Raw genomic sequence first — 21,233 nt, 5'->3', positions numbered from 1 at the left:
TATCAATTCCCTCGCGGATTAGTGGGAGTAATAAGCGACTATTTATACAATAAAACTTCTCAGTGCTTTTACACTAATCATGAACGCTTGCTAATCAAATTTGTTGAAAATGGATTAAATTGTAATTAGAGGGGTATGTCGGTGTGAAGCAATCGAGTGAAAAGCTGTATGTGCAACAGCATGTGTCTCGGGTTGTTTCGTTCACTTGCTGGTGACGAACGCACATCAAGAAAAAATAATTTTCAATTGGAGTAGGGCGAGATATCAGACTTGGCATAGAACAATGTGTTGGCATATTGCCCTTAGTTGAGATACTCGGAACCCTGTCGACAGGAAAATGGGAAATAATCCCCAGCTGGACGACCGAATTGCAACAATAACTTGATTTCCGTATTTATGATGAGATTGAACGATATATACTATACTTCCTTTGAGAACATTGTCGATCATGGTGTGGAATAATTCGCACCAACAGAGGCGGCGGCACGAAATGTGTATAGGGGGGATCTGTTCACCGACCTTGCGCCGAAGTTGCGCCCTTACTAGGAGTTCCGGGGGGCATGCTCCCCCTTAAACATTTTGAAATATAGATCCTCTTAAACGCTATTTCCTGCATTTTGAGGGGCAAATTTTGCTGACACAAAAGGTTTCAGCTTGATTTTGAAGGGGCGACTCCGCAACATGTTTTTCGAGGGGTGTCCGCCCCTCTGCCCCTCCCTGTGCCGCCGCCACTGACAAAGCGATCATTCCCAATACGAGCAGTGTTTAATATATGTGTATACAACACCATCTTGAAATTACTTGATCGACCTTCCTTTCGCGAACTGTGACAATTTTCACCAAATCGTCAACAAAAATGACAAATATTATGAACACACTTAACTTTGTCACTAGCTTATTGTTCTAAATATACAAAATATTGTGATATGGTTGAATGAATTTAACTATGATCGAGAAAATTATAAGATCAAATAGCAGACTATCTTTCATTCAAAACATTAAAAATGTATATCGATGAAAGCATAATGCTCATAAGAAATGAGTTCAACACTTTCCGTGTCATTAGAGTGTCAGAACTGACACACAAAAACATATTTACGGGTATAATATATGTAATTTTCCAGCAATCCATCTCATTTCGAGCATTAACTGATGGTTTCATTAATATGCACAATTTCCCCCCAAAATGATGATGAAAATTACCATCACATTTACTTCTCTCTCACTCGCCGCTAGATATTAAAGTTGTTTTTGTTCAAAATAATCAATGTTTTGCCGTATATGACTACATATTTTATATATTTCTAATGGGCAGCCTTGGTCAATGCAGAATGGATCCCTTTGTTCCATTGTGACTTCCATGTTCTATATTGCCACGGGGAGTAGACATTGTGAATATTTTATTCAAAATCACATTTCTATGCTTTGCCTCCACACCCCACGCGAATCACTTCTAGTAACCTCCATTTGAAGGAAATTCTTTGAAAAAGTGAACAATAGCGGATCTGAAAGTAAAACATATTTTCTCGAATTACCAAGAAAAGCCAATAATGCTGACTGTGAACCATAGAAATATACAAGGCAGTCTGAAAGCACCTCCAGATACGTTTGGGGGTATGTTAGTCACGTGGGATATTGCCGCAGTGAAAGTGGTATAATGTACAGGCGTGCAAAGGTCAAGTCGGACTCAGAATACGAATTACGAATGATTGGGAGCGTCTAGGATAGGTTCCTGGGTGATGAAAGTAGTTTTACATTGACCTGGCATATACGGATAATTGGACACCCACTGGAAATTCTAGAAATTATCTCGCAGACAATTTTGCCGTGGGTAACAATTTACGTTATATCATTTCTCAATACAGAAACGTTTGCTCAATAAAACGATAATGTGCTCGAATAAAAAAGAGCACTAATACACTTTATAAATAATATTTCGAAATGCTGTTGCTAGTAACGCGTGAATGATCACGTGGCGTTTCACGCGTGAGCACAACTGTGTTTGACGACACGCCACCGCGACAAGTGAATGTGCATGCAAAACTGAAATCGCTATTTCTGTTTGATATTACATAAAACTGAAAACAATAATATACTACAGCAGGAGCCGCCTGTTTACATCAACGTAAACGGTGTGTTATTTCGCCTTTACTGTCAAGCTTAACTGAACGACTGTCTGTTATCGCGTTCTGAAGGTTGAGGGCGACAGCACGAATTCCGACAAACACAGCCTGGCAATTCGATATCCAGCGTTTCGCTGATATCGTCAAACAACAACTCCCGACTTGCAATTCTAGTCTACATGAAGCGCGGATTCCATTTTAATGCATATTCAGATTCTCGTCACTATGGTGATCCAATGCAAAATTGTTGATATACAACCGTATATAATCGTAATTATTATTCGTTCAATTCAATTTTTATGAGTTTACTCCGTTTAGCTATTTTCAGTGTACATTTATCGAATATACCGTTGTGCAATGTAAACTTATTATCAGATTGTAAATGGAATAAACGTATTATTTAAAAACAACCATATGTTCGCTTCGTCAGTACATTGCATACATTAATTATTCACGTAAACTCCTTAGCAACCTCGAAATGCATAAAATACATGCGCGTGTACGTCACCACTCAAATTCCGGATACAAAAGTGTAAACTTATTTAATTTATCAATAATTTAAATGAGAATGCAAGACACGACCTCTCTCGTGTATGTCGACATCTCTCGTTTTCGGCATTCAGTTTTCCGTGAATAGTAGATAAATTAAACTGAAGAACAATCTCTAAATTTATTTGGTTGAAGCTCGAAATTGTGGAGTTTCAGATAATATTGAAACTTGTGACCTTTAACCCGTAATAAATAGCTTCAACATTCGTTTCCCTTATGCCTTTCGAGTACGTGAATACATTCCCAGTGGAGTTCCCAATACCCAGAGGAAAACCAGCGATATGATATGAGTCTTATTTGCGAGTTCTGCAGTAAAACCATATTAAGTGAAATAATTCTGATTGCATTGAGGCTGTTACTTTTTCACAATACTCCGTTTTGTAGCCAGTTATTGCCAGTCAAAAAAAAAACGTCGTCCTGGAATAGTGATGTTGATAATATTCCACAGTTTTGCAATAGTATCAGGCAAACACTCTTTATCTTATCGCCCAGAGTACTTCTTATAACGCGTGTGGCATATTTCCACCCAAAGTGAGCATGTCAAGAGGCTTAGTAACATAGACCAGACTTGTAACACGGGTTACCGTAACACGTCTGTATTTGGTTGCCATGGCGAATGCATTAAAACAACTGATTGGTTTAACTGTTCTGTGGAAAACAGTAAGCTGGTTAAAGTAGAGACAATAAATAAGTATGATTTAAAAATATCTTTTATTTTCACAAGAAGTAGACTAAATTCTAATGGAAGAGATGATATATGGTGTGCGTGGGCCATGTCGCGTGATATGTGCTCCGATTGACAGATCGATATCTAGCGCTCGTGTGGCATCCCATACATACAATTGAATGTTTGTTCGTTGTTTAATTTCTCCAAGTGCCCGTTAGTCAGTCAAAAGTTCATTTTCTCCGCCAAGTTTCACTCTATTGTGAGTTATCATGACGGTATAAAGCGTAGCACTACAGACTATAGCTGTGTATGTCAAATGGAGAGCATTGTGCCATGGGGGTTATTAGCGAATTAAAAACACTTCGTCACAGTCAATGAGTATGTGACCTCGAATAGATTGCGCTTTCGTTTCTGGCCAAAGCATTGTAAGCCGTATGAATCGAGATGTAACGCATTGAGAATGTGTGTACTTGACGTGGTTATAAGGGATTAGAAGCAATTCTACTATGCATTTTGAATTTGAACCTGACAAATGTATACACGCATCTTTATCATCTCTATCATTAATAAATAGTGCATGGCTGATATTTGAATACCGAAGTTTTTAACATGACTTTTTAACTCAAACGTGCTTGCTATTAAATATTAAACATATGCTCATGGGTTATGGTCTATTCAGTCACTCTTACATTTTCCGATGAATCATGTATACTATCCCAGAACACCATGCAGTTACTATGACGGTCATAATAGCATTAATCTTCGGTGATTTCACACAGCAACTTTGCGCTGGATGATAGTGTCTTTCAGTAGCTCATCTTTTAGTTTAAACAACTCAACGAACCCATGAATAACACAATCACGATCTTCTATACAGTGTCAGAGGAGCTCCACTGGCACTGTAATCTGTAACATTACAGGTTCTATTTTCCATAAGTCAGTAATGCTAAATATCATGAATACTATCCTGATTTGTTAATCGTTTTACTGCACGAATATAAGTCAATGTTTTCAAACCTTTCACACGAAAATCAGCTAAACGTTTGTTTGTGTTATGGCGATCAATTCTCAATTTACGCTACACGGATACGACAATGCTGACGTGTGTGACCAGTACATAGAAATCTACGTTGTCACGAAATGTGTAAGTACTTGAAATAAAGAAAACAACAAGCCATCTTGAATGTATATATATCAGAAGAATTCAGCGTGATGCACTCTGCCTACAAAATCCATGCAGGGTTTGTGTGCATGTATATGTGTTGCCCTGATATCTTACACTGTTCGGCAAAAGACTTGCGCGCATCGTCGTACCCGTCCGAGGGCAGGTTTAGAGTCAATTGTAGTGACGCAGACGACAAGAAGCCGGCAACGACATTCTGCAAACATGCAATATAACGCCACTGATAAATCCACCACATTAATCAAAGCCATTACAAAAAAATGTCAGTACAATTGTTAAACAGTTTCACGTACATTCTAAAAACAAACTTGGCATGGATTATTGACCCAAGAAAACGTTGACGTAATTCGACAATTTTGCATTTAATGGGTTATTTTTTTTCGAGAACGTACACTTATAATGCACTCGAATGACACATTATCTCAGCTTAATTAAGAGCTAGGAGCAAATTCTTGGCAATAAATATAGGATGAAGATATAATATAAATACATCGTTGCTTAGAACATTTAGCTTGTAACCCGAGACACAAACGTGAGTGGAATTTCCATTTAATAGCAACGCTGTAACTCTATTATCTTCGAAAAACGATAACACACACACACACACACGCACACACACACATTGTAATGTTACATAGCTCGCCCTTGTATTAACGGGTCTGCAATTCCAGTGAGGCACGCTAGTACATTTTCCGGCATCAGATTTTAAGTAAAGTGCTCTCAGAATCATGTCCCGAAAGACCGTTGCTATAATATGTATTTTACAAAACTGTTTCCTTGAGGTGAACCATTACCATGCACTGTTTCTAAGACGTTGCTACATCATTGAAACTCGTTCAATTTGTATTAGTTACTGAATAACTGTTACAATATCTTATTCTTGAAGCGTGAATAATTCCAGCTATATGCAGTGCGACGTGACGTTGTTGCATCTACTGAGATAGGGGACACCGGTTCGCGGTGTCTAACAGAATTGACTCCCGTATCAGTTGTGCCTCCTGCGTGTATATATATGACCTCTTTGACCCTACTACTTTTGCAATCTCTAGAGTTGTTTGATATGTCGTCCTGGTAGCAGATGGCAATTTTCAGTATTTTATCCAGTATTTCCTGCAATACGGAATGAAAAATTCTCAACTGAAATCACACCACTGCGGTATCTGTCACGTCGCATTTGGTACATTCGATCTGAGGGTTTTCTTGATGCAAAGCCGCGTTAGGCAGGGGATGACTTAGACGTTGTGTTGTTGAAGGAAGCGTAAGATATGCCCGGTCGAGAGATAAATTCGAATAGACAAGGTACATACTCAAAGGGCGATTATAGACTTTATTATTTCTAAACCCGAAATAAAGCATATACTGGTATAAATGGTGTTTCTTCTTACACACGAGGCAATATATCTATGTACACTGTTTCCTGTTTCAGAAATCTCATACCAAAATTAAAAGGTGAATGCCCCTGTGCCTCAGGGGGTTGGGAGCCCTTATTTGGACATATCAACAGTGTACTTTTCCCATATATAATCGTAAATTTGCTTTTGGTCTACAAAATTTCCCTCACCTGGATTGATTTTTATGAATAGTACAACATTTGCCCTCCGTAAGTTTTCCGGAAAATACCACTGTTACTACACGCCGAATCTCCTACCCCGTAGACGGTATATCCTCACGGTATTGTACACAAACAATGACAGAATTTTACCATACCCCCAAACTGCAAAGTGTCCCCTATTTTCAAGCAACTGTTCTTCAAATGGTTGTTTTTCGATGCACAGCGCCGTTAAATGCACCTGACAATGCCCCAGGCATTGTCGCAGTTTTCTTTGTATATGCGTGTGCACGATCTGCCCACTCTGCATAACTCACCATCGACCCACGCCTATAATTACGCACAGTGCAGTGTAGTAGATGCCCGGAGTGCTATTTACGTATCGAGTGTTACATTTGTAAAGCTTCTTGTTACACAAACTACTGCACATCTGGACGAATGTCACACAATGTCAGAAAATAAAACAGAATATTTTAATATCATTTAATAGGCGTATGATATGTGAGTTTTTCAAGTTTTCTTTGTTACGAAAATACGGAATGTAGTTGTATTGGTGTGATTTTATTGTCATTATTACGTATGTATGTTTCCGGGGGATTCTACAGTAAGTTCACTAAAGCTCCATAACAAGTACATATAAAGGTAACAAAAAGGCACATGTAATTACTTAAAAAATGTAACCGCAGTCCTTACTTAGGGTAGAGTACGGTCAATGGTAAAATGCTCTCTCCATACATTATTTAGGTATTGCTGCCTTGTAGAAAATTTCCATTTAATAAGCTTCAAAATAAATGTCGACTTCATTCACTAAGTTTCTTCATATCGCCAATGTCTTGATTGATTATAGAAGATATAATGAAGTGGAATTCATCTTAAATTTTCTCTTCATCACATATTTCACAAATTATGTTTCCTGTTGGAATTTTCGATTTCGTATATTCCCTGTTTCTATTTTTCAAACAATGATTTCCAAGTCAAAAACATGGACTTTTATATAACAACGAAGCGCCATTGCCTTAGACAAACGCACCCTGAAAAATAACTGTTTACATCAACTGGCAACAATGAATTCACGGCACTGAGAACAACACAACAATCATCGCCGTCGGCATTGCAAAAAACATAGATGGGACCTGTAAATAAATGCACGATTGTGAGTGGATGAAAGGTGTTCTAATTTATGAAAGCCGGTCAGAAATATTGATATTATCGTGGTGCTGTGGTCCAGATCTGAATAAATCCGGTGCTATCCTTTCAACTGCAGTATACTCCGGTTTGGCTCATTAAAAACATGTGTTACAGTTCTGTGTTTACCATTATCCAAAGCAAAGCGTATGCGGGATGTTACATCGTGCTTGAGGCACACCGCTTAATGATTCTCATCAATATGGAGGGCTTTTTAAGTCATTAGATCTCCGGCAATACGCTTGATATCTGTGAATCGCAATGTAGATACAAGATGGCTGATACTAGATCGATTAGCAAACATAGGATAGTATCTTTTTGTTGTAAACAATGCCAGTGTATTCGTTTGTTTAAGTGCACTTAATTAGACCCATGTTAAGTATTGTATGGAGTATTGGAACTGACACCAGCGTGAATATCGACGTGGTAATGGCGACCGGAGGATATTTATTATTCATAAATGCCCATATAAGGATCACAACAAGTAATCTGAATATATCATTCAATTTTAATATCAGGCAATCGCCGATATTTGGTTTTAATTCTTGCGTTTAACGTTTGTGCAATGCATCTGTTGTTCAGTGTATACTGCCATATTAATATTTGCAAGTTTTGTTAAAGTGCATGTTCAATCATCGTGTAAACAAACAACGCACTTTGCATGCGCATGCGTACTTCGTAATCGAAAGGATGTGACATAACAAGAAAACAAAAACTATGGCACGAAAAGTTGTTTTCCAATCTCACTAGACTTATACTACATACTGACTAGACTGGATATTAGTTTATTACACATATAATTATAAGTTTGAATTGTGTATTTTTATGTATTCTTTTTATCAGGGTCAAGTTATATTGAGCGAAGAACAATTCATAAATAGAGTTTTCTGTAATTAATTCCATATTGGGCAATAAACATGTAACTAATGCATCTGAGATACAAGACTGTGAAAGTATAGTGTCATTATTTGCTCAATGGATTAAGTTACGGGAAATCTCATAAACAATAAAATTAACGATAATGTCATTTGGGGGAATTCAGTCATTCTATTTGTCCGAAATACAGAACAGTGAGCCATGAGTTTTTCAGCTAAAATTGTTGCTATTTGAATTAAGCCAAAATATATCAAACAACAGAAACCACTGAAACTTGGCACTCACATTATGACGAGATCTCTCATAGAATCGAAGGCACAGACACACACAAATTGGTGCATTAGTTAATGCTCGACGGCGAACAACATGGAACGAACTATTTTTGTTTTGGTTGTTCACATGAATTTCCGTCTCCTAGAAGCATATACACTGCTATAGTTAAATATTAGGAGGGTCATGCGGTAGTCCCAACTGCGTAATGTTCCGTGTTGTCAACCTAAGTAGATATTGATCAAAATATATGCCGACATGTACCTCACTATGGCACACAAACAGTATTTAAATGGACAATTGAAAAGTCGAATCTCTGACGTCACATACAACTACATACATACATATAAATTCAAGTGTGTTCATGGCCAGTATGACCCACCCAGTTAACTAAAGAGTTGACGTTTACGAAAGTGTTTGAGCGTCAACTTAGCAATACAGTTGCTCAGGCCTACTCCAACTTTAATTCGTTAAGTAAGGCAATTCAATGGTTCATACGAATATGCTTCAATACAAGGCAATGACTTGATACATCTGATCCTTTGCTCGTGAAAAGACATAATTTAGGTGAATGTTTAAATTAAGTGCCCGTCTCTATGGTTTCCATTCGACATTAAGAACATTTTAAAGCTTGCGTTTGACACGCGCAAATAGTTCTGCAAATATTAAAAGTTCAGAGGCGAAATGCTTCACAAGAAAACCAAGCAAGCAAGATTAATGCAATTAATGTTTGGTAGTTAATTGCATTTTTACGAAGTCTCAGCCGATTAAGATGCTTTTAATTGTGACCTATGTTCAGAGTTTTCATTTCGTTTCCTCAGTTTATGCACCAAGTAATTCATATAGTGATTTGAGCTTACATCGAGGGAATAAACTACGCCCATGTAAAGGCTAAGAAGTTGTAATACTGACGATAGTGATTTCGAACACGCAATTAGGTAATTAATCGCTGTATGTGCTCAAACCGACTACTTGCACTACTTGAAAATTACTACTCAGCAGCGGGCTAAATATACTTGTACTACTCCAGTCAGGGTGATTTGGGAGGAGGGGCGATATTTAACCGCCTTTATATTCTAGTTGCTATGTGCTGAAAAGTCTTAAGCAATATGCTGATTACAGTGTCCATTACCCAGTGCTCCATTTTATGATTAGGCTGAATCGAAAGCGAACAAAATAAGAATGCATCTGCAATTTCGCACTCACTCGAAGAAGTGTTATTGTCAATCGCGGGGAGTTCTAAGACTTAACTGTTAATGGGCCAAAGCTAGAATAGTGAGTATAAAGCATTAACAGCAAGGGATTTACTTGCATATACTGACAACTGTTGAAAATGACATTCAGATTGTTAGTTGTCTCAATTGTAGCACTTTGGTTTGTCCAAATAGATAAGGCATGACAGTTGTTCCCGTCCAGTTTAATTAATCGCCATGGTCATATTTGAGTGAATTCAGCTTTGCACTCGATTCGGTGGAGCTGACATATCTGTCAATGCCACGCCAACGAAAATCAGCATCCGGGTATTCTATGAAAACGTGATCGATATTCTACTTCCGGAACTTTTCCCAGGAATAAATACAAAGCCGCAACGAGAAGATGAATGTGAGACGAAATATCCGACTATAATAAATTGTCCGGGAAACAATACCCTCTACAGAACGATCAATTTGGTTCACTTTACAAATGTTAGCGATGTTTGAAGCGTCTATTGCGTGCGATGTGGAGACGACAAGGAAGCTGAGAATGTTCAATTAGAAACAAGTAAAACGTCACGTTTTGATCGATGACTTGATCATGACAAATTACAAAGCTAAACAACACGCCAAATGGAAATACGATAGTCATGTAGAATCGCTAAATTGCCGTTTTAAGTTCATTGCCAAACTTCTATTTTAAAAGCTATAATTGCAATATTTACTGTTGGTCTTCAACAAGGGCCACAATGTCACACAATGCCACGTTATCGCTACGTTGTTCGAAGTCTAATATTTAAAGTGCCGGTAATCACGGTTACATATAATAATATGCAAATTTATTCATGATGTGAATATTTGCCGTGATGAGCGGGCTGCTGTCTGATATAAATTAACTTGCATTGCAAATTTGCTGTATATGCAGAGGTTGTACGGTCAGATTGTTCACAAGAAAATTTAAATGAATTTCCAAAAAACTTCAGAAGGGATCAGCAAAGGTTGTATTAGCGAACAATTAGAGACTATTCTACTGGGCAGCTGCTAATCAAGGTGCCGCTGATGTCGTGTGAGCAGCGTCTTCAATTACGCAAAGCTATGCACGATTTTAGATTGCCAAATTCTAGCCTGCTTTTTACTAACGCTATGACTCACATAAGTACAATAACTTGCAGGCTGTGTCAGATAGTCTGGGCATTGATTTCATTGTCAGAAACAACGGTGAATAAAAATCAGGGTGACACTCGAGGAAATGTCCTGTCAAGATAGGCTGTGCAAATGCGAGTATATGTATATATATGATTATTTCAAGTACAACGTAACTCATAAATACATCCTTCAATTACAACATTTTGTTTAAATATATTGTTTTACAATCGTTGTGTAACAATTGACTGTTCGCTAGTTGTATGATGATTGTTATTTGTAGATGTAAATTCCAAAGTGTGTTGTTGATTTCATGGGCCCCACTGGCAATGTCTCAGACAACCTGCCTATTCGGCAAGATAATGACTAAATAAGATAACAGTGTAGAAAGGGGTACTGGTCAATACTGAACAAAGTGTGGAATTTCTGGTCAATACTGAACAAAGTGTGGAATTTCTGGTCAATACTGAACAAAGTGTGGAATTTTAAACTTGACTATCGACTAATCCACATACCAAATATAAAGTTTATCTAAGAGCGACTTTAATGTAGACTAGCCCTACTCTGTGGCTGCACGTAAAACATCTGCCATGAGTAAGTAATGGCGGCTAATCAGACATAAGATTAATGGTGTCCAGATGGGTCGTTATAACTTCTCTTTCTAATCGACTAATGGAAAATGAACTCCAATATTGACCATTAAAATATCGATGACCAAACCAACGACTCCTTTATTGTAGTTACTACTGTGGTTATTTACTTGTAATGTTTCTTCAGTTTGATGTCCATGGATCACACTTGGCAAGTGTTGTTCTTTGATGATAGATAGACTGGCAGACATTGATCGTCATCATATATATGCGAATATTAAAATGTATATAAACAGTATATTTAAATATAGTTAATTATCAATTTAAATTTTAACTGAAAGAAGCATAGATCATTTCGCTTCTTATATTTATCTAAGACTGGTCATGTATCGCTCATTGTCATGGTAACGAAACATTATGCACTTTTATGCGCAAATAGGTATGTGTTCAGTGAAGCGAATCGCCGTCAACGTATGTCTATACGGTATATCATATCGTTAGCTGTCTCAGTATTAATACTAGAAAATAGGTATATACCTGATGTGAAACGGACAAACCTACATTGCGTGTTCGATGGATGGATGAATCCTTAAAACACAATGGAATCAATTTCATGTTAATACGTACTTCAACAAAATAACATTTATTTAGCTTATGTCCATACAAGGCACCCTCTCCATTGCTTTGCAACGACTCGCCGCCAATTTCCTGTACTTAATTAATAACTTTATTCCTCGCTGCTTTGTTTTCTCTGGACAAACACAATATTGCTTTGGCAAGCGCTGATCGTTTTGAAATTGCCGTTCGCATGGAAATTGATAATAGTTTATCAATACTTTATGTAAATGTATTTTTAAAATGTTTAAATTTCAGTTAATTTCCTATGTTTGTCTAATTATACTTGAAGCACTTGTGACCTCTAACCCCGGGAAAGTACACTAGTACCTCTCTGAGTGACCATATTTACCTGCATTTACATAAACTCAGATTTGTGTACAGAGCAAATCACAATACTATTGGAAACTGCTTTAGTTATTAATTAATTTAAACATTTTCCCACCGGAATTCAATGCGAAACATATATAGTTGAAATGAATATGAATATTAATTTTTCCTTGGATAATCATATTGAGAGTTCGAGTTCGAGTATCTATATTACGACTTGAGCACCAGTACACTGTGTACTTTATAACGGCCAATGTCATTCCCGTTGCCGGTATGCATTGCACTGTATTACAGTGGAATTCGACTAACTTAACTATGAATTAAACTCAGAGCATATTTGAAATTTGGCACTTGAGGTTTATGTTGCCGACATTAAAATACACTAGTGGTCCCACTCCACTCATACGCCAGGGATTCCTACTATTATGGGACGGAACTGTGTCAACGTTATTAGAGGCATGTATTATTTAAAGGCACGGGCCGGCATAAAAGCTTGGCTTGCAGGCTAATGTAATCGTAATGTGTGAGAATTACTACTCGACGGTTTAGTACATTTTATGTGTTTTATTATGAGATTGTAATTATATAATACAATGTATTATTATAGATGAGTGTGATCTTTCAGAGTATCCCATCATATTCTACGCAGTTATTTGTGATTGCTTTTTCCCCGGGGATATTGGAAGAGAACAATGCCACGTTGCCTATACTCTAGTGTTTGCTTATTTTTTTGTTTTGTTTTTAGTTGAATTTTGCTCACTGAAGACACTGAAATTATCATAAATGTAAGTTCGTTCATGGTCAATGTACGAGTGACAAGTTATATCACTAATAGAACTAGTCCGTATTTTCCTCGTAACGTGCAAACAAAGGGACTTACTTTATTGTTATTGCAATGGAATTTAAAATTCTAGTACACCGCCTGAATGTGTATTGTTATGTACAGCTGGGCAGCTGTGATCACAAGAAGCGACAAGTTTAGTTTGTGTTTCAATTAGGTCGATGACGTATGATTCAGTGAACATAAAAACTGGTCTTAAAATGAAAGATTTGTATCAAGATCACGTGATTCGACGGCTATTCAAGTCAATACAAAGTTTGTTTTGCCTCAAGTAGTAGTCGGGTATAATGCCCATAATACATTGCGAAATAACATATTTGGTTATCGCTTTGAACAGAGGTGCATCGGCGTTGTATTTTGGTCAAAAGACGAGTTATTCACGCCCTTCCAATAAAAAATATTTCCATCAATCATTGAACACATATCATTAGAAATCAACAATATTTCAAGAAATCATTTTAAACAATATCCAACATTCATAAATACAAAAAATCATAATAACAAGAAGTCCTATACGGTTTTACTTTTATTTAAAGCGGGGATAACAACACAGACTAAAACGCAAAGGCCCATGGGTAGGCGCTTGTTTGTAAACAATGACACGATATGACCATATGACGCATGCGCAGGTGAGGACTCCCCCGCTTTAAGGTAGAAGCCTACTCATAAATTTAAAAAACCCGAATTTATTCAATTTGCAATACAATGTACTCCAAGGTAATATATAAGGATATTGACCTAAAAAAAGTTGGGGGTCACCAGCCTTTTTTTCGAGAAATTGATGGTTGTATTTTAGTGGAAAGTCGCCATTTTGACACTATTATAACACTTTTACCACATGTTCCTATGGCAGAGATATTATGCAATATCTCAAAATCTAGCCTGGTGACATAGGCTGAAAAAATCATATATTGTTAATGATGGAGTACTTTTTGTTGTTCTGAATTATTTAAAAAATCTGGGTTTTAAAAAGTGTCAAAAAATGCAATTTTCCTTTAACATTGTCTTCTATGGAATTGTTCTAAAAATAGCAATTTTCAAGAAATATTAGGATACGTTTCTCAAAAAGCATAACTGTAACACACAAAATAATGCTATTTCATTTTACCATGGGACATTAGTTTCATGATTGTACATAATAAACTAATGAACATTGTCATGCGATTTATGATCAATTTTGTCAAAAATTATGAGTAGGCTTCTACCTTAAGCACTATTATTACAGCCGACGACAAGTGACCATGTTAATGGCTGCATGCACGTCGACAATGTTCATGATCCTAGTTCTTACATGTGATAAAATGTTTAGAGGAATCACGTTTACATGGTCTGTTTCCAGCCCATTCCTCAGGCTGCCTATCGGAAAGATATACAAAAATATACCACACTACCCCAAGTAAAAAAACAAAACAAGGCTCACTTTCAAATGCTAAATGTTTGACGACTATACTTACTTACTAGAACCACCCTTAGAGAGTGTTCCAAGCGTAAAATGAGTATTGTCCTAGTATTATAGTATAATATTCATGACAACAAGTTTAGCTTGAAATCATCCTGTTTTGGGGTGATATTTCGCATTTCCTCTTCTTTACCCCATATAACCATGTGTAAAAATAAGGATACATCATACTCACTCATGCACGCATACATTACGGTTTTATTACGCCATATTAATGAAAACATTTTTGTTTTCTGAAACTAATTATGAATATATTTAACATTAAATTAGTTATAATTCCCTCCATCCACGCGGTAAAATTAGTATAATAAACATTGTTAAAATTTCACACAATTCTATGCCCACAATTAAGGCTAGCGCAAACAAGGGACGCAACACTACGGTACACATATTTGAGCTCATAATATTCAGTTGTTAAATGGAGGTAGTCTTCGCGCCACGCATGTGCAAGATATATGGGTCTCATATAAACAAACTGCGACGTTACCAAGATTTCATTGGTGTATTTATTTTTTAGGTGGTTGGAAGATATCGAAGGAGTCATCGGCAGTAATTAATGCAAGTCGCGCTCAGGTCAAACCTCATACTTGTGATTTCCATTAGAAGAGCGCATTAGATTGTGGGAAACTCAACACAAATGTCGCACTTATACGCAGCGCGACCACCACCACCCTTTATGTTCATATTATGTCAGTATGACAATCAAATTTAAATTTTTCACGGTGTATTTTTTATTCGCTGCATCAATGTTGAACTAGTACAATGGTAAGTGCATCTTGTAATAGTGTTATCGCTATCACTAGCTTGGATTTTCAACAACAAATACGACACCTTGTCATCAACTGAATTTTCAAACTGGGCCACATTTACATGGTAGTTATTTGACTGATTTTACAGTCGCCTATGGGGTCACACATGATGGTCATGTGATTTTAACCACCAAGTCGAATTGTAGACAATTTAACACAAATGTGCTAATTCCTGGTACCATGCTTACTGTGAGTAGGGCCGTCTACCTGGTAGCAGATGTGGTTCTACTATGTCGATGTTTGTAGGAGTTATCCCACATTCTATATTTACGATGATGGTAGGAGGTATTCACAATCACTGAACACACCGGATACTAATACAGTATCTTGGACTAGTAGGCTTGTTTCAGTAACCATGACAACAAAACATACAACGACTGGATTCATGATCCGTGGTGTTTTTTTTTTCTGAGACTCTCTGTCTATAGTTAAGTGTACGTAGGGACGACATGCAATGTATTTATACTAAAAAAGGTAAAAAAAAATAATTTTTAAATTAGCTTACTATCGATTGTTTTCAATAATAATGTAGTAATTATTAATTTTTAATTTTAATTTAATTTTAATTTTAATTTCTTCTTCGTCAAAATGATTTGCTAATACGCGTAGTTTCTGGTCAGAGACTGAGAATCTAATTCACTATTAGAGTAATACTTCCAAGGCGCGTCGTGATGACGTTGCGCGTATGCGTAATGCGCAGTACGCGTTAGGTAGTACATCAGTCGGCGGCGTTTCATTCAAAACTATTCAGTTCCCTGAGAGTAGTTTCAATATTTTCAAAATCTACAATGAGATAGCAAGTGTGGCGTGCACATGTAATTATTCTATTGAAATTACTATGACATTTTCATTCATGAAAAAACTTGATATATTGTTTTTATTGTTTATACGATTTTAAACATGGCCATGTTTCAACAAATAATAGAATTGGTGATATTTTTAGAAAGATTTCCTGAATAAAATATATACAATATATACCATCTTCTAAATACACATCTGCCGGAGACCCATGTACTATTATTTACATATACTGTTCTTACGGCCAATCTTTACAAGATATTTTCAGTATAGTAAAATTCGATGGCCAACGTTGACATATAATGTCAGACGATTGGCATATTCGAATATATTCACCAATCTATTATCATTTGTAAAATATTAGCTGAGAATCACTTCAAGCCAAGTTATAGTGTGAAAAACAAGTACAAGTTTGACAATGAATCGACACCACCAACAACAGAAGAAGGCTTACTGTCAACAGAAAGGGCAAGTTGGTGAACTCTTCGCATCCCGTGGCCCGTTTATCTTGCTAATTGGAAATCCAGTGATTTATTCATTTGTCGTCAATCATTGAGGAAAGCGGCATTTTTTTTTGGCGATGCGTAATTTATTCAAGGTTCACGGTCACACTGATATATAATAAAAACGGGAACTAATTTTGTGATAAAGTAACAAAGTAGTAGTGTGTCTTGACATCCAATGAGATGAATTCGACGATTCGACGTGTCAATTGAACTAAGTAGAACAATGCTATCTCGCCACACAGAACAGTCAGTTCACCTTTAAAAGATGGCGATGAGAATATAGGGTCGGAATGTTCAAAGTGTTTTACGTTGCAGCGTTCACCTGCGGACTTACTGGAATGGAACGACTTTTGTTCAAAAAAAAAAGATATATCGACCGATGTAAAAATAAGGGTTGTACGATGAATGAACGGACTACCAATATCCTGTCATGAATAAAGGATCCCAAAACGAGTGCATGAAAAATTGAATGTAGACGAAGAATAGCAGGGAAATGCATGTGTTCAAACTTTAATGTAATTTCTATTATGTTTAGTTTACGCGCTTGTTTTAATCACGTGAGTATGGGCAATGTGTTCGTGTTTTGTAATACATCGTTAACACGCATTGAATTGGATTTACCTCAGTACACAGGGAGTATCACAGTCGTACCTGTCATATCCATGTGACACTATGATTCTACACGTGTAGGCATTCAGCATCATAAACAAAACACGAGTTCTTAACTTGAAAAGAAACGCCTTTTTAAAAGGTTGCCAAGACACAATGTCTTGAGTAGAAAATATGAAAAAATATTGTTGATGAGTACATTCATCTGGAGTTCTTAGAAAACCTGATAACCTTGTGTTACTGTACTGCAAACAATACGCTAATAATAAGTGAAATTTATGTGGCTCTGTAATTTCATAGTTTTCAGCTAATAATTATTAATATTGTTTTCAGATTGATTTACCTCAGTCAACCATTACACTGCTGAATTCAAACACGCACGCATACACGATGACAATAAGCACAGGCTTCCTTTATTCTTGAGAGCGATAAGCGTGTCACATGTGTTGCTAGGTGACCGTCGTTGTTGTCGAAATCATTCATAAACGTAATCGACCAACAGCTGAAGAGTCAACATAATGACATTATCGAGCATAACGTCTTAAAATTAGCTGTTATTCCTTAAACCAATATGACCGATGATGTCAATGTCGCAAGTTAAATGGACAAACACGAAAGATATGGCATACTGGTATTTTTACGTGTTGGTCAATCGAAAAGCATTTTAAAACTAGCCAATCAGAGTACAAGCCAAGTTTACTAGTAATGGAACATCGATATTACTCTGCACATATTTGAGTAGTAAACAATGAATTTTATTCGCAAATTTGTAGGACTAATGTGTATCGATCATATATTTGTACATACACACTGTCTGCTTGTTTTCAGGTGACTATTTAGAACTTTGTGCCCACACCAGTCATCTACTCATCCACGAATTCCCGATTAGGTTTGGTAATCATCGAGTAATATACGACGATGAAGTAAGAATCACCGTCGGTGCAGGTATATATGTACCCCATTCCGGGCATTTTCAAGAACTCGAAATTTAATAACACTTGTGATAATTTCAAGATATATTCGTATTATTATTTATATTGGTTGCTATTCATATTCATCACGTAATTCGAATAAAAATAAAAATAATGCTCAATTCAAAATATTCAAGCGAAATCTTAATATGCAATTAAGAATATAAACATATACTATTTAAGCGCTCAGTGGGTTAATTAATACACTTTACCATTCACGTCGTCAGAACTACTCCGGGAGGTTTTTTTTTAGTAATCAAGCAAATTTTTCTGTTGCTCATATACTCTTAATTAATTAACCAGCTCTCCTTCAAGCATGGTAAATACGACAAGCTCTCCGAGTAGCACGATGAGTTAGATACACCGGGGAAAGTGTAAACACTGAGACGACGGACTAGATATTCAGCCCTCGTTCACGCACGTAGCGACAATGATGATGAGAATGCATAGATATTTACAGACAACGCGATGAAAATAGACATCGAAGTATTAATACATATTATGATTCTGCCGCCGTTCATATTCATAATCATTCAAGTGTCGTCCCTTCATCGAAGGAAAGTATCCACAAATTAAAATACAGTCATAAAATATTGCATGAAAAATAAATCCACGTCATTATGGCTGTTAAAATATTTAAATCCCACAAAAACAAGACGCATATTCTACACACGATGAATTGATATGAAAATATGTTTTATGTATACACAGCCTAGACGAGATATTCTTCCCAGGGATATCTCTTTCGGACTGCATTAAATTGCCATTTTTAAAATTCAGTAAATAGTGAGTCTCATCCATTATAGTATATCTATATGACACTATCTGATGCCCGATTAAATATGCTATTCTTTAATTCTGCCAAGCCGTATCTGTACGTGTAATAGATGCAGTGTTAACACCTAGAAAACCATCAAGAAAATTCTCCCGTGAGTAAACCATACACCTTCACTCCATTAGGCTACCAAATCGAGTTTCCCCCTTCAGTTTCAGCGTGTGTGTCACGTTAAGCGGTGAAGGGCAATGTTGAGTCCGCGACTTAAAAAAGAAGAAAAAACCAAACACCACGGTGGAAAAACTAATTGTCACATTTAAAGATGAAAACAACGTGGTCAGATGCGCATATGACCTTCACCCGTGAATTTCGGCCATGATGACATTTGTTTACGCTCGACTATGAAACAATACGCTGACACTATACAAAGCTCTTCTTAGAAATAGCGCCGTCAATGCTATCATTATTATTATCGTGAAGAAGTTATTAAAAAATCTAATTTGCACAAGCTCGGGCTATTGTTGATCTACCCGTAGAGGGTTAAATATGAACTACACGAGGACTTGGAGATTATAATAATTATTATAATTAGGCTATACGGTATTTTTTTTCCATGAGCTTAATGAATACAGCACAATGATAATTTGTTCGGTTTTACTCAAATTGAACATTAAACAATTTATCATGGAACAGGATGGCAATTTAATTTACTGAAAATTCTATTTTGTTTCCTGTGCGGGATCGAGCATTGGCACGAGTAACTACTTCTACATTAGAGGAACGCAATGAGCCGTGTAGTATGTTGGTGTAACACACAACTACAACATTCTTGTTTTTATCTTATTTAATTCGATACACTCAAGCTGCGATGCCTGGCTTATATTTTCATTATCATTGCTTCCAACAGGGATATTATTAAAAGGTACAAGACTACGGCACTTTCCGTAACTTGCCAGATATTGCTGTAGAATACAATACAATAGGGAATATAAATGTGTAAATCCATATATGTACAATCCTACGTACCTTGTTAGCCCAATCTGCATGTGGTCTTTTGCATCTTGTCCACCTCCAATAAAACGACTTTTCAAACTTTCAAAAACGCTGACCGGCATAGTGGCTACGAATTGGAGCAATGAATGTGAGAAGTTATGCGCGGTGAGGAAAGAAAACAACTACACAGTCACACTTTCAGCAGCAGTAGCATTAATGAATAAGACGAATAATGACAATGATGATGTATCCTTGAGTCTAGAACGATGGTGAGTGAGTGTGTACAGCCACACAGCTCTTAACTCCAGTGGTAGCCGCCACTGGTGTGTCCGACGAATTGGAACTGACGTATTAGTGGAGAGGTAGGCATGTTCGCTGATTGGATTATGGGTTATAAAGGCAAACACCCCATGTGACAATTATCAGTTCCATCCGCATTAGTTAATTGAATGCTCTATGATAGCGACATAATATGCTTTTAAATAGAAATGTTAGTAAAATACACAAATAAGTATTCATAACTGATAGATTTTATTTTTATTTTAGATACCTCCATACTCGTGTGGCCAACACTAACAGCGGGTGGACATAAACCGCAGTATGTTCGGATAACTGTGCTAAATGATATTTATGAAAGGAGACTTTGTTGCGTGTCAGATACACAACAGCACGGCATTGTAACGGTCTCCCATGGGATACACATTGACATGGTTGACAACCCCCAATATATCCGAACCATGAGTTTGTTGCCAAGGAAACTCGGTGATATCTATATACATATACTCGAGAGGACTCGGAGTATCATTCGCCGATTCTAATGGAGTACGTTGTAGAGAGAGGATCAAACGTGTTTCCATTACTTCAGGGAGAATGGCTGTTGTGCTGATATCGAGGGCGCCTGTTTGTTAAGTCTGAAATTATGAATGAAGTGTCTCCAATTTTCTAGATGTTCTCCAGCGCCAGCGCCTAATTTCGGTTGTAATGTTGATGTTGCGCAAGCGCAGTGTAATTCATGTCATGCGACGTTGTATTTATTAATTTGCGAGCCATAGACGAGATAAGCTTTAGGTATATATTTTTTAGTATTTCAGGTACAATTATATGGGTTTTTTTCAAGAATCATATATTTTGTGTCATCTTTCGGACATTTATCTTTTCTCTGACTCCCTAACTTTCACAACTCAGTGTCAACTTATACT

General features: G+C 36.8%; 1 protein-coding gene across 1 annotated transcript in view; it reads right to left on the bottom strand.

Annotated features, from left to right (window-relative positions):
• LOC100377394 (vesicular glutamate transporter 3-like) overlaps positions 1-20,379 on the bottom strand; it is a 79,956-nt gene extending 59,577 nt beyond the window's left edge. Inside the window, exon 1 of the mRNA XM_002739644.3 lies at positions 20,068-20,379. Coding sequence (XP_002739690.1) covers positions 20,068-20,156 — 89 coding nt within the window. The 5' untranslated portion in view covers positions 20,157-20,379. The remainder of the gene's footprint in view (positions 1-20,067) is intronic.
• Between the last annotated feature and the right edge of the window lie 854 nt (positions 20,380-21,233).

Source organism: Saccoglossus kowalevskii, chromosome 1 (genome assembly GCF_978046115.1).
Source record: "Saccoglossus kowalevskii chromosome 1, keSacKowa6.1, whole genome shotgun sequence".
Classification (NCBI taxonomy): domain Eukaryota; kingdom Metazoa; phylum Hemichordata; class Enteropneusta; family Harrimaniidae; genus Saccoglossus; species Saccoglossus kowalevskii.
Note: the sequence above shows the minus strand (reverse complement) of the source record. Positions and strands in the feature narration are given on the sequence as shown.